General features: G+C 38.9%; 1 protein-coding gene across 2 annotated transcripts in view; it reads right to left on the bottom strand.

Annotated features, from left to right (window-relative positions):
* Window positions 1-462: 462 nt before the first annotated feature.
* slc38a5b (solute carrier family 38 member 5b) overlaps window positions 463-15,152 on the bottom strand; it is a 44,118-nt gene continuing 29,428 nt past the window's right edge. For both annotated transcript variants that reach the window (XM_041273845.1, XM_041273846.1), the window contains exons 7-16: window positions 14,105-14,186; window positions 11,735-11,817; window positions 10,966-11,024; window positions 8,587-8,721; window positions 7,761-7,840; window positions 6,644-6,744; window positions 4,595-4,719; window positions 2,810-2,954; window positions 1,859-1,962; window positions 463-1,023 (exon numbers count right to left, since the gene is read on the bottom strand). In XM_041273845.1, the coding sequence (XP_041129779.1) occupies window positions 919-1,023; window positions 1,859-1,962; window positions 2,810-2,954; window positions 4,595-4,719; window positions 6,644-6,744; window positions 7,761-7,840; window positions 8,587-8,721; window positions 10,966-11,024; window positions 11,735-11,817; window positions 14,105-14,186 (1,019 nt within the window). In that variant the 3' untranslated portion in view covers window positions 463-918. The remainder of the gene's footprint in view (window positions 1,024-1,858; window positions 1,963-2,809; window positions 2,955-4,594; window positions 4,720-6,643; window positions 6,745-7,760; window positions 7,841-8,586; window positions 8,722-10,965; window positions 11,025-11,734; window positions 11,818-14,104; window positions 14,187-15,152) is intronic.

The following is a 15,152-nucleotide window of genomic DNA, read 5'->3' on the forward strand; positions in this document are numbered from 1 at the left end:
TATTACTTGTGACTAAACCTTTTTATCTCGTTGTTTACTAGAATAGCTTAAAAAAAGAAATGAATCAATTATTTTTTACAAGAACCCTCGTTATCAAATTATTTCCTGGTTTAACAAAGACAATTGATTTTATTACCAGGGCAATTTATCAATGCATTTAGTTTATTCTCAAATTGTGATTTTTTTTTTGAACCACACACACACCACTGTGTGTATATATATATATATATATATAATATATATATATATATATATATATATATATATATATATATATATATATATATATATATAAACGTATTCTTAAAATATTTTCTTATTTTTGAGTTGGCCAAATGTTATTTTATTTACAAATGTGGAAGTGTCATAAAAAAAGGGTAACACTTTACACTCTAATTACTGTGTATTTGCATAGTAGTTACTTAGTAAATACATGTGCACTTACACATCAGTACTATGTTATTATGTATAGTTACAGTGTACTTAATGAGTAAATCTTTTGTAAATACACAGCAGACACAATGTAAAATGTTACCAAAATACAAGTCACTAGGACCATTGAACATGATTGCTGAAATTATCTTTCAACACTTATTTAAAAATAAAAATAAAAATAAGTTTTTATAAAGGTTTTTAAGGATGAAATGTAAAACCCAGATACTGTATTTTGCGAACGCAGAATCACCAGTACAGAAATCCAGGTTAGGGTTGAATATCACCAATACGCTGGTTTGCTTGGCAATTGTCTGACAGGCATTGCTTGCAACTGATGACACGTTTTCAAAAAAAAAATGGGGATCGTTTTTGGGGGTTTTCTAAATGCGATTGGGTTGGAGCGAACAGCCATTGTCTTCGGTTGGGCTGCTGAAGTCCAGTGGGGAAAGGTTTCAATCCGTCTCTGTTGGTTTCCCTCTGAGGCTAGTGTCCACCCACGTTGTTTCCTCCTCCTTTAACCCAGTCCAAGATGATAAACGATACGCTCATGATCATGAAGATGAAGCCGACAGCAGCGAAAATAGCAGCCTGCAATGTGTGTGAGAGAGAGAGAGAGAGAGAGAGAGAGAGAGAGAGAGAGAGAGAGAGAGAGAGAGAGAGAGAGAGAGAGAGAGAGGAAGTAAGATACAGTCGACTCTCACTAATTAGAGCCATTTGCGACTCCGGTCTGTCCAGGTTTATACTGATTCTATTAGTTGTGCAGAAACTCCTTATTCAGGCTCCAGGTAAGATGCAAACTGGGTGCTTTCAGCTCATTCAATCGGCTTTTAAAACAGTGCGGAAGTCAATTGCCAAGTTACTCAATTGGAAAAGTGAGGAAGGACAGCTTTCCTTGGCTTGAAATCAGCACATCAATGAATGGATTTACTGAATACCTGTGGATAAATGCTTCTTAAAGACAATAATGAGAAATGAGTTTTTGCACACCCCAAGTACTCGTGTTGTAATGGACTTATCGCTGTCAGCAACCAAACAGTGAAACGAAGCAGTGAAAAAAAGACAAAAATGTACAAATCAAATGAGGTTATGATGAGGTTAGGTAATGCACTGGTGAGTCCGCACTTATAACTGTGTTCAATTCTGGTGACCACAGTGCCAGATAGTGTGTTGCTGGGATCCTTTAAGACCCAACTTTGCAAAGCTCTGCGATCAGTCAGCTACTAGGAACTGGGCGAGCACTGATGGGCAGAATAGCCTCCTCTAGCTCGTAAAAGTTCCTGTGTTCTTCACTATAATAACGTGCCTGGTCTATTGTATTGTTTTTGACACTCGCCCAACTTAATCAGTCATAGCAGTTTAATGTGTTTAATATGCTAGATCTAATGTACAGCATAACTGAGTTTCAGTGGAGAGTTTGACATACCTGAATTTTAGGTCTGGATTTCAAAGGCTCTCGCTCTTCAGGGACAATCCGTATGTAGAAGATTCCTGGCAGGATAAAGATGAGGCTGGGAGCAGAAGTGGCACCTGGATACAGAGGGATAAGCTTAGCATTGGAGAGACATGTGATGATCAAGCATACCAAGTTGACCAGCAACTGGAGTAAGATTTGTATAGCTCTCAGTTGAGAATAACTCGGAACAAGTTTGTCTACCCAGGAAACTACAGCCATAACCCAAAGATCACCTTGAATTTTTAGACTGAGACATCATTTAAAAGTATATTATTTAGATCTTTTTGTTTAGTCACTATGACAGAGAGCGAATGAATCTGAATCAACAATCTCCCTCTCACCCTGTGAGAGCACTGTACAGCAGGAATTGAATGCCCTGTACTGAATGGGTGGGCAGTTCATGACATGGTTTCAACATATGTATAATACCAAGCTTTGGCAAGAGAATCTAGATGTACTGCCCTATATTTATGGTATATATCATAAGGTGACTGCTTGGAGAGACGCATAATGGCCTGTTTGATATAAATTGGTTTATGAGCAGTTTCTTAACAACAGATAGAAGGAAATAGATATGGGGCCCTTCTTATTTAAAATGAGATGTTTTCAGTGTAAATAAAAGTGTAGTTATGAGACACCACAGCCATAAAATATCCTAGATTTTCTCCTGCACAGGGATATTACAATTGAAATAGGGCACGTGTCTGGACTGGAGGGAGCGGTTCAGTCTCCATGCCTCAAGCCTGCCCTGGACTGGAGGGAGCATCCTTTCTCTCAAGGGGGTGAGGGAGGGAGGGAGCAGTTCAGTCTCCATGCCTCAAGCCTGCCCTGGACTGGAAGGAGCACCTCAGCCTTTGTTTTGAGATTGCCCCATGATGTGGATGAAAGTATCTGAATAACTGGTCCTGCTTTCCTCCTCACCAATGATGCCGAAGATGTCTCGGATGTTGGGCACGAAGATGACGAGCAGGTTAACGACAATGAGGAGACAGACTGCGATTCCTACGTGGCGCGCCCAGTGAAAATCCCTCCCCGGAAACAGCAACTGCATCACAGCACGACGAATCTAAAAGAGGGGAAGGAGAGCAGAAAACATAACAAAAGTTTGGGAACGAGAAAAGGTCTTTCAGCCCATCAAGGCTCACCATTCTCCATACTGGGGGGAACTAATTTAGAAGCACAGAATCTTTACTTAAATGCTCCCAGTGTTTTAGATCCTACTATTTCACCTGGTCTGCTATTCCATGCATTTATAACTCTCTGTGTAAAAAAGTGCTTCCTGCCTTCTGTTCTAGACTCTACTCAGCTTCCATTTCTGTCCTCTTGTTCTTCTCTCTGTTGAATTTGAAGACATGTCTTGGGTTATCTAGATGACTTATGATTTGAAAGATTTAAATCAATTCAGCTCTTTCCCTTCTTTTTTCTAGGCTGAAGAGATTTATTCTTTCTTACAGCTCATGTCATTAAGTCCTGGGATCAGCCTAGCTGTTCTTTTCTGTACCTTCTCTAGTGCAATGATGTAAAAAAAAAAAAATTTACAAAAAAGACACCTTTGACCTTGAGAACATATTGAGACAGACAACTAGGCTGGCAGGACTTAATGACACGAGCTATAAAGACAGGCTAAAAGAATTAAATCTCTTCAGACTAGGAAAAAGAAGGGAAAGAGGGGACTTGATTGAAGTCTTTAAAATCATAAATGGTCTATGTGCTGACGTTCTTGTGTTCATACTTAAATGTAAGAGCCATTTGGAGCACAGTATAATGAAACTGGGCTGATTAGCCCAAATCAGTCCAGTTTCATTATACTGTGCTCCAAATGGCTCTTACATTTAAGTCCAGCACAGGAGGATAGACTTAGGACCATGGGAAGGAGACATTTCTTCACACAGAGAGCAGGGACGGGATGGAATGGGTTACCTAGTCATGTTGCTGAAGGAGACACTTCTTCACACAGAGAGTGGTGAGGGGATGGAATGGGTTACCTAGACATACTGTTGATGGTGACTCACTGGGATTCTTTAAGACCCGTCCTGACAAAGTTCTGAGATCAGTCAGCTACTAGGAACCAGACGAGCACTGAGGGCTGGATGGCCTCCTCTTGCTTAATATTAATGTAATACTGGATTAAACCTGAAAATCAGCGTGCAATACGAGTCGGGCACTTTGTGCATAATTAACAATTTCGGGGTTGTTCCTTTGGTCCAACAAGTAAATTATATCCAAGCCTGTTCATACCCAGCCTGTGATGACATCATTCTATACCCAGCCTGTGATGACATCATTCTATACCCAGCCAGTGATGACATCATTCTTTAATAAGCCCTTCTTTTGTAAATGTTTTCCAATATAACTTGGTTCCCTCTTTCTCCTTCTAATAACAATTCATGCATTTCACACACACACACACGTTTGCATTCCTATATTTGTGGGGACTTCTCATTGACTCTCATTATATTTTAATTTACTATTTCTAACTCCAGTCAGACAAAACTCAACACAGAATGAAAGTCGACAACAAACAATTTTTTTTTGATAGTACATTGATAGTAATACCCCATCCCCTCCACCCCACCCCCACACACACCTCCTGCTGTTAAAAGAATGAAACATCTCCAGCGTAGAAATTGCCCAGTGCGCACCTCTTTTCTGTAAACTTTATTACTAAGCTACAGAAATCAATGTAAAGAAGAACGTTATCCTTACCGGGAATAGCACCACGGGGACAGTGAGGGTGACCGCCACCAGCACGGCCACGCGCACACACAATATGAGAATGTCCAGGGGGTCGACTGTACTGTAGGTGTGCAGCAATTCAGCTCCGACGTTACCTGCACAGCCACAGGAAAACCCATTAGAATACACTGCAGACACTTTCTCAGCATTTCTATTTTATTTAATTTATTAATTTAACCTTTCTTTAGCCAAGTGAGTCAGCTGAGAACAAATTCTCATTTACAATAACGACCTGGCCAAGAGGTTCGCACTACAGCAGTAAAATAACTAAATAAATAAATACAACACAAACGTATATATCAATCAGCAAAGATTTGAAGTAATCTGCAAAGAAATAGGAGTTTTACCAAGCAAAGTTCTGTGGGTTAACAAATACCAGCGAGTCAGAGGCCTTGTGTTTAAAGAAGATTCACAATGCCACTATCTGTACTATAACAAAAAGTATGGTGATATCTTTCTGTTTCCTCGGTAACACTTTCAGTTAAGTATCTATAGTTACTGTGCATTTACATAGCTGTTACTTAATAAAAGTATGTTTGCTCTGTACCGGTGGTTGATTAACCAACTGGTCGACTACGCAGTGGTGGTTGCAAAACATCTTGTAACCACTAGATGGTGCAAGACTACATGAATAACAAATAGCAATACAGCGCTCATGAATTCCCATAAATTAATTTTCAGATCTGGGGGTCAAATATAGTTATAATTACAGCAGAATTTCTGGCTGAAATTGCAATTACAATTCTATTTTGTTAAATTACAGTTATTATTACAAGTATACTAAAAATTAACATAAATTACTGCCCCCATACATGTTTGCTCTATTTATGGTCACAGAGAAGGTTAAATTACTGTAGCAGCAAACATATCCGGACAAGGGGAGGCAGATTTCAATGCAAGTACGAGCAATTTTACTAGGAATATTTTAGATTTAAGCAAAGCACAGTTTTTTTTTTTTTTTTTTTTTTTTTTTTTTTTTCAAGCCAAAGGAGGCTGAAAAAGCTACGCAAATGCATAGTTTAAAATAAAAACAAGCACTACGATTCGTAGACGTTTAAATTTGTGTTTTTGTAGTTATAAATTTTAAATGCAGCCTGTGGCAGGGCGATTGCCTTGCACAGGTGGGGATTTAGTGCTGGTGTGATTTTATATGTGGAAATGTGTTTACTGTGTGTCTTTTTAGAGTTGATTTGTGTGATTAAATTATTGTTTATAGACGGCCGCTCCACTGAGACACGTTGCCTGCTTGGCTTGGTTGAGGGGAAGGTCAGTAAGTGATTGGCTGTACTGGTACTCAATCAGCCGGTGGGCGGGTCTTGACCGAGTCGCTTTAGAGGACTGTAACGCCATGCTACTGAAGAGAGCGCCTGTTTTGCACGAACAACAGCTACGCAACCCTGAAACTGCAATAAGGTGGTTGTGAGGGCAATGCCCAGCCACGGCCATAAGAAGCAGCAGGAGTTGTCATATGAATACCGGCTCAGAAGTTGGTTCGTTTAAGGAATCACATGTGATGTATAGCGAGGGTTACGTAGTGTAACCGGGTCCTGGAGCGGACGCATAGTTTATAAGGCTAGTGCGCTCCCAGTGTGGCACCTTTTACTAGTAGTTTTTGTACTGTTTCATTTTGTATTTTTGTACAGCCTGCTGAATGTGTCCTCTGTGCGTTACCGTGGCTGGTAACGTCACATGACCACATTTATTAACTTTCTGTTTTTGTGAATAAATCCTGCGTGTGTGCTGGCGTTTTCAACTGCACCTCCATTGTTTCTCTGTCATGCATATCAGCGGTTATCCACATACGTGACACGAGCACCCTGTCACAAGCCTCTTTCCAGGTGTGTCTTTGTATTATTCTCCAGGCTGAGGGTGTAGATAGCAAGTGCACGTTTATTGAAAACATATTGAGAGTCAGACATCTCAGAGCTACGAACCATCTTCATTCCCAAGATGTTCGAAACGCGGAGGCTGTTACTGCATTTTTAAGCGTGCTTGAAGACAGAATTGTTCTTCACTTACTGTAAAATGTCAAATAGCCAAACACAGCAGTGAGGAGGTACATGACGAACATAGCCAGAATTGAGATGTTTGCCACAGTCTGCATTCGCTTCTGGGTTGCCCTGTCAAATTTAAAAATAAGTAGATCAGAAACATGCATCCCTCACCACAGCTGCGAGTTCAGAATCGAACTGCAGTATCAGTGTTAAGATCGGTGATTAAAGGACCAAACTGCCATTCAAAGCGCAGCTGTGCAAAGTTATCTGGCTGCTATCAGGGAATGTTTAAATGCATGAGAGTGTCCATAACTGACCTCATCTGAGCAGGAGTGGTCTCGTCAACATGTTGCTGACGCACAGAGATAAGCCAGCAAGCTTCGCACGCACAGGGGTGTCGAGACTATAAAACAGCAGCACTGGGAGGTGCATTCGAGAAGCATCAAGCTCCTCTATGAACACGCATCAGCGCTGTGTCCGATGCTGCTTCTAGAGATTAATAACTGATATCGATCAATAATAATCTGACAGTGTTATTTAATACAGAACCTGTCAGGATCAAGCCAGCTCATTTATATCATCCGACGAACACCCCACTTTGAGCGGGAAGTATACAATCACCCAACCATACGTGCAACGCAACCAGACAGCCACTCTTCCAAGCAGCGCGATGGTCACAACGGCAAAATTACTGCACAAACATTTACAGACATGCAAAGCAACTACGGGCGATTTTACAAGGATCGTTTTAATTTTAATTAAAGCTCAATTTTTTTTTTCTATTCAAGCTAAAGGAGGCTGAAAAAGCATTCGCAAATGCATGGTGTTAAAAATATAAACCAGCACTACGATAATCCACAAAGAATCAGTGTTTTTCCTGCCGTTACAATTTCAACTGTAACGTAAATGTAGCCTTTTTCCATGTATATAGTTTTAAAGACTTTAGAACCATAAGAATGTGTGTATTGAATTACTGTGCTGTATTATCCACCAGACTGGTGGGTGTAGACTGCGCACATTTAATAAAACCACTGAAAACACATTTTCAGAGTTGCGGGCATTTCAGAAGTACCAACAACCTCTATTCCCAAAGTGTTGGCAACTCTGAGATTCTGCTGTAAAGGAATATGGTCGGAACTGACCTGCGTAGCTCGGTGTAGATGGGGAGGACTTCAGGGTGACACACAAAGGCAAACGCCAGGATAGGAATGGAGTATGCCGTCTAGAAATGATTGATTGAAAAAAAAAAAAAAAAAAAAAAAAATACCACTGAGTTTTCCATCCACTTATATTACCTGTTAGGCTTTCATAAAACTGACATTGTTGTGTGTGAGTGAAACTGTATTTTAAGTCTTTCAGAAAATGAGACACTATTTGGACTGCCAATTAAAAACTGTTTATTAAAAATACTAAAATCATTCAATGACATTTCGACTAGAAGACCTTGAATTTATCGAGTTTCTTTGAGCTTTTGTAAAGTAGTTAGTGTTCAGGGCTGGGGAAGTTACTTTTAAAGGGTAATCCGTTAGTTACAAGTTACTTAAATAAAATTGTAACTAGTTACATAAACGTATTAAAAAACAATATAACTTGTTACAGTTTATAAATAGTTACTTCTCAGGCACAGTTTACATTTGACATTGAAAAACAAACCATTATAGTTGCAAAGAACAAAACAATGTAATCAGATTACTGTGTGTCATAATGTCTTACTCCCCAACACTGTTAGTGTTGTGCAAATGTACTGTATTGCCTTTCCATTATCTTAAGTTCACAACACTATATGCTAACTGATATCAGAAGCTATCACTAACCACACACTACCTAATGTTACCTTGGGTATTAGTGCTAATCGGGGTTTCTAATCATAATTACAAACATCAATACAATTAAAATATTAACTTTTTATTTAAAAATCATTTTAGGCAGCAGGTTTGTCGTTTGCCTGGTGTATTGCAACGTGCTTACTTGTAAGTTGACGGTGAAGATTTTGGCAGTGCACTGGTCATGACTGGTTTGGTTTAATGGGACATTTGAGATTTGGCTGGTGTCGGTCGCATTGTCCGGGAGTGGACAGGGGATATTGAACTTCTTATAAATGACCTAAAATCAGAACAGAAGCTTATTGAAAATGGAAAAGTCACTAGCTTCTCATTTTCGTTTGAACACAGAATGCTTACAAAAACACATACCTACCTGGTAACACGTTCCATGAAGTGTCTCTAATTACTGTGCATTTCCCTAGTAGTTGCTTAGTAAATATGTGTGTACTTACACATCATTACAATGTTATTATGCATAGTTACAACATTAAATAAAAAGACAGTAAATTGAAACAGTTTTCTAAAAGAACATTAATTAATATCAAGACCAACAGGCAAACTAAATAAAACGTGTTTCATTTGAAGAAAACTTTAATCAGTGTAAAAAAAAAAAAAAAAAAAAAACTTATCAACTAGCCTATTCAAAATCCCATGTTATTGATCTGTTACAGAAAACGGCCCTTTCGTGGTAAGGCCACTTCCCTGTTAACTTGTGACTGGTCTGAATTGAGAAGTTCCGCTAAAGTTTATCTTTGTATTCCATATTCCTTACACCCTTCAGGGAGTGACCATGCAGAAAAATCCCTACACGCCCTGAAAGTAGCTATTGGCAGTTGTTGTTAAAGGAAGCGAAATAAATTATATATTGAACGTTGTTAGTAAGCCCGCGTATTTACCCTGTAACAACACCCCTTGATGTTATTATGTTTTTAAATCCAGTCTCGCAAGCCAGAATTGCGGGACAGAAACAAAAATGAGTTTGTGCAAGAAACGGAATCTAGTTTCATAAATAAAGTAGCTTTTCTCTTTTGCAAAAATCTTCTGGCATTACAGGGTTGAATAAAAACACACTAGTTTACTGCGGATAATTACAGTTTAACTGGATAGAAATGTTTTTCCGCCTCTGTCCTCGTTTTAAAATAGAACAATAATACTGCATCCTACAGACTAACACTTTTAATTCACTTACTGCCCTCTCACCCTTTTCCTTCTGAGTGCTTCTAATTCCATACTCACTGTGTTATTTGTGGCTGCGTTCACCGAGATCATTCTGAGCAGATTCTATGCAGAATCTGTGCAGAATCTGACCAGTTTATCCAATGATCTTTTAAGAGTGATCTCGCGAATGCACCCATTGGCTAAATTGGTCAGATTCTGCACAGAATCTGCGTAGAGTGATCTCCCTGAACGCATCCATAATTCTGTGACGTGTCTACGCTGTTTTGACTGTGAGCTCAGGAGCTGGCTGCACTGCCATTGTTATTGTAGTGTATTGTGAATCGGTACAGCCCTGGCTAGGACTACAATTCCCAGCATGCATCTGCGCTCACGGCAATTGTGAGGGATGCTGGGAGCTGTAGTTCTTTAACTACAATGCGCTGTGGTTGTGTGATTTACTTTTTTTGCTCAGTCTGTGCTGCTTTGACTGTGAGTTCAGGAGCTGCTCTTCAGTTCTGTTTGCCATAGCAGGGTCGGGGTCAACTCCAGTTTGTTTTTCCTTTTTTAAAATAAATTTTCAATTCCCAATTCCCATTGTCTTTTAATCAATTCCAACACGCCATCAATCAAAATTGCAATGAGCTTTTCACAGTGACAACAAATGCCTTCAGCTGAAGTCACTGTTTGTTAGTCAATTAAATTGACATCAAATGAAAGCAGTTGAACAAATCACAAGAGTTATTTATCTCAAATTCCAATTCCAATTCCTTCAACCCTGTGCTATAGACAGATAATAGGCTTGATCGTCCTTCATCATCTTCAGTGTCTTCTTTAGAAGTAAGAGCAACCACAAACTAGTGATCTGCCACATCTCATCTCACATAGAACCAGCCACCGATCCATCGTAACGAGCAAAATTAACACTGCAAATAATATTTTACGATTGTGTCCAGCGCTTTACCAACGTGCACAGCACTGTAGTAACCTGATAAACAAAGTACATCACCTGATGGCGGCAGCTTCGTCCAATAATATGCAAGCTTAAAGAAAAGGCATCAGCAGCATCTAGAAACTTTGACATGCCAGCAGTAAGATTTCATTTGATGTATGTTAAGATGTGTACAGTAATAATAATAATAAAAAAATCATGAACCTTCTGAAGTAGATCATTATCTGATTTTACCTGTTAAACCTGGAGTGGAATAGCCCTCAGGTCTGTGATTGATTGGCCACTGCTGTTGTAGATTGTCTAATGTCCACTAGGTTTAGACCAAACTCTACATTTGTGACCTGAGCAAACTACAAAAGGGATAAACATGCATTACAAGCCAGTGACAGGCCACCTAGACTGAAACTCCAAACTTACCGAAATAAGGAAGAACACCATGCAGGCCAATGAGAATCCACTGGTGTAGCCAAGGTAACCTAGACACAAAACACAGACATTTCAGTCATGCTTTGAGTGTTGTAAATAAATATTTAATTAATATGTAACAAGTCATTTGCTGAAGTTTGGTTACATGTTAATAAACAGTCAATAGACATGCAATCCATGTGCGTATCTAGCATTAGACTGGCATTATACTGTGTGTGTGTGTGTGTGTGTATATATATATATATATATATATATATATATATATATATATATATATATATATATATCTCAGTAGTCAACGTTTTTACTGTTAATCAGTTCTACAGTCAGCCTAATTGTATTTTCAAATTGAACCGACGACCGTGAAGGTTTTTATTATCAACAGCTTGTCGATCTGTTCTGGAGGTCTAGGGTAAAAAAATTGTTAAAAAAAAAAAAAAAAAAAGATGTGAATACAAAATAGCTAAACCGGGACGATCTAACAGTTTTACTGTTTCTTAACGGGACTAAATGTATTTTCCTGGGACGTCTGGTAACCTTACACATGCATCCTACTGTAGGCCAAAAATACTGCAGCTGATCTCTGTGTTTAACATGCATATCGTTGAGAATGATTACACATTTAGGACCAATAATAAATGTTTAACAATTGGAACATGTTTAAACTGTATTTAATTAGCAATAATAATAATAATAATAATAATAATAATAATAATAATAATAATAATAATAATAATAATAATCATTTGTAAGGACGTACCAAGTTGTCTCATTAACGCCAGGGGCAGGATAACTATAACACTTACAATGATGATCAGATACTTTCCATCCAAAAACCATTCCCTGTGGACGAGGAGCACAAAGACACAGTTTAGAGACACAGGAGGGAAAACAATCAATTAACCCTTACGAGCCTATGACCAGCGGATGCTAAATCACAGGAATGTATTTAGCCCAGAAAACAAACAAGAATTAGGAGGGACTGAGCTGTAGCCTTTGAAAACTTAAAAAAGGTCTTGACAAGCTAATACTTTAACTGTATCTCAGATACCAGGAACAGGGGTAGACTTAGGACAGAAGGAAGGAGACACTTCTTCACACAGAGAGTGGGGAGGGGATGGAATGGGTTACCTAGTCATGTTGCTGAAGGAGGCACTTCTTCATACAGAGAGTGGGGAGGGGATAGAATGGGTTACCTAGTCTTGCTGTTGATGCTGAATCACTGGGATCCTTTAAGACCCGACTTGACAAAGTTTCTGAGATCAATTGGCTGCTAGGAACCGGATGACCTCCTCTCATTCGTAAATGCTCTTATGCTTGTATGTATTCTACAGTACCATCACTGTGGTGTGGGCCATGTTCTCCTGGTATACCCTGGGTCCCTCGTCTTATTATTATTATTATTCTGGAAGTCCAACAAAAGGTTCTCAGACCCCATTCTAAAAATGTGCTAATTCAGTCCATTTGTCTTTGCCTCTCTTCAAGGTGAATGATACAACTGCCTTGGTTTTGTACTCTTCTAACCTCCTTCAGATGTTTTAGATTGCATTTGGCTGGAATCCAATATACTCTCAATTTTCTACAAATATTTGAATGACTGTGCAATTGTTATGGAATTTGGAGGGCGCTCTGTTTTACTCCGAAAGACCATCATGCACAATAACATTGCGGATATGTAAACTACACTATCAAATGTTAAAACTGTACTATGCTTTCTGCCTATTTATTATTAAACAGAGAATAAATGCAGTTTAGAAACTAGGGAATTAATTTGCCCCCATACAAGCCAACATCAGTGTATAGCTACCTGTTACGACTGTAAACCAATAAAATAAACCAGATGTTTACATTGGTTGTCAATAAACATAGCACATGCATTCACCCAGGCATTTATAAAAGTATACCTGCCTGCATGAAAACCTCAGGGTGTGCGAATTTCAATTTTTGGTCAACAATCAGCGATATAGAAACAACAGGCACTTGTGTGAAAATGTTAGAGCACTTTGTGCTTTAATTAGGTATCTCAAACAACTTCTAAAAGGTTACATGCATTTCACCATTTGTGGCTCTGTGTTCCTTTTCACTTACTGTTTTAAATGAACTGCATGTGCAGCCCATTAGTCATCAGGCACCAATTACCCTGCTTTGACAGTTATCCAAGATTTTCTGTTGCAGTGATTTGATTTCCTATGCACAACAAATAAAAAATACTGAAGCAATGGGGTGTTCTTAAACATTTGCACATTGCTGTATGCTAACTATGACTGTCAGATCAATGCACAGCTTTTCTTTGAAGGGATGAGCCAGCCCTTTTTTGGCTTGAGGCAAACAAGCACGGCAGTAAATTGAAAATCAGAGCTACAGGGCGATAAAGTTGACGATATCAGGAATGGAAATAAGACTCCCATTGCGTAGCAGTTTGATCCATTCCTGGTTTTACTAGGAGTTTAATAAGACACACCTGAGCTTGATACCTATACACTGGGGCTAATCAAGCTTGTAGTAAAAGCTGGAATGGATGAAAGTCCTCTGCAATAGGAGTCTTCTTTCCATCTCTGTATATGAACAGTATGTACAGTAGAGAATCCTTGTTTAATCATAATTTGATAAGCAATTATCCAGATGGATAGACAGACAGACCCTCCTACATCCCCCAGAATCTGAGACTCAATGACATCTGCTACATTATGTTAATACCAAGTTTCATGACAATTGGGAGACTGGAGTATAGTAAAGGCAACAGCAGTTCCATTTAAATAAATGCAGTGGACATGAGAGGGAACCTGGGAGCCTAGCATCTTATTACACATTTGTGTTGCTTTTTTTTGCATTTTATTTCAAGTTGAAGCTTTACAAGAGGGAACAGCGCTGCCGTTTAGATAATGACAATCTATACAATGAGGGATGGTCAACTAGTAGACTTCATAGAAGTAGAAGTATGGGAGAGCTTTTCAAAGACGCAGTACCTCACAATCATGTTCAGTTTTGAACTGTAATAGGATTTCTGTTAACTACTTTCCTCCACAGCTCACTAATCTTCCTTGGTTAAGCAGGCCTTGTCGGTACTCCAGTTTTACACCCTGACACACTTTGCTATCAGACTGTGGAGCCCCATTGGTGCAAATCTCACCCTGTATTTTCCGTCTTGCCTAAAAAGGCTTGCAGAACGAGGGGAAGTTCATACTTCACAATGTAGAGATAGCTGGACATTGCTGTGGAGAGAAGTGCACATTGATTAGCAACGCACAGCAGACTGAACTAGAGTTCTATTGCATAGGAGATGAGGACGTTTATTAGGGTTGCTCTGATGCCCATACAAGAAGCATCTTGCAGTGTAACTTCCTGTGCAGCACTGATATCCTTCCCCATCTCCTCTTATATAAGTTTATCGTGTCATAGACATACAGTATGCTCCCAATTCCAATTCCCTTTTAATCAATTCTAGCATGTAGTCGATCAAAATGGCAATTAGCAGTATTCTGTTAAAATGAGCCTTTTACAGTGGCTTAAAGAATAAGTAGCGGGGTTGCGAAAAATATAGCGTTTCATGTCCCCACCTTTTGCTACAACTAACATGCCTGTCGTTTTTCTTTTCATAGTTAACATCCTGACAACTTTTTATACTTATAACTTTAAAATCTGTCTCAAAGCTCTTTTCAAAATGTCTGCTCCAGTGCACTAGTAGTGTAAGGATTATTGCCCACATTTTCAAACAGGTAACGATCTGTGATGTGGTACAGAACAGAAAAGCCAGAGCACTTGTTATGTTTTTTTTTTCCGTTCCTGCAGTGAGTAAGGGGCCAGATCTGAAACCCCAGTGCACCAGAGCAGCCATTTTGAAAAGAGCTTTGAAACAGACTTTAACGTTCTAAGTGTAAAAAGATGTCAGGAAAAATGTCAGTATAACGCCATATTTTTTGGAACCCCGCAGCTGAATTGAAGTGACTGTTTGTCAGACTTCAAATGAAAGCAGTTGAACCATCACAAGAATTATTACATCTCCAAAATATAAATTCCAATTTCTTCGAAGAAATTGGAAGTTGGAGCTGATTTTTAAAAAGAATTGTTTGTATGCTTAGTTACTACACTCTTTTCTGATACAATTGTGTACTTACATATACCTTATATTATTATGCAGTTACAATGTACTTAATGTGGAAATCCTTTTGCATGATATA

This window comes from Polyodon spathula, chromosome 16, assembly GCF_017654505.1.
Source record: "Polyodon spathula isolate WHYD16114869_AA chromosome 16, ASM1765450v1, whole genome shotgun sequence".
Classification (NCBI taxonomy): Eukaryota; Metazoa; Chordata; class Actinopteri; order Acipenseriformes; family Polyodontidae; genus Polyodon; species Polyodon spathula.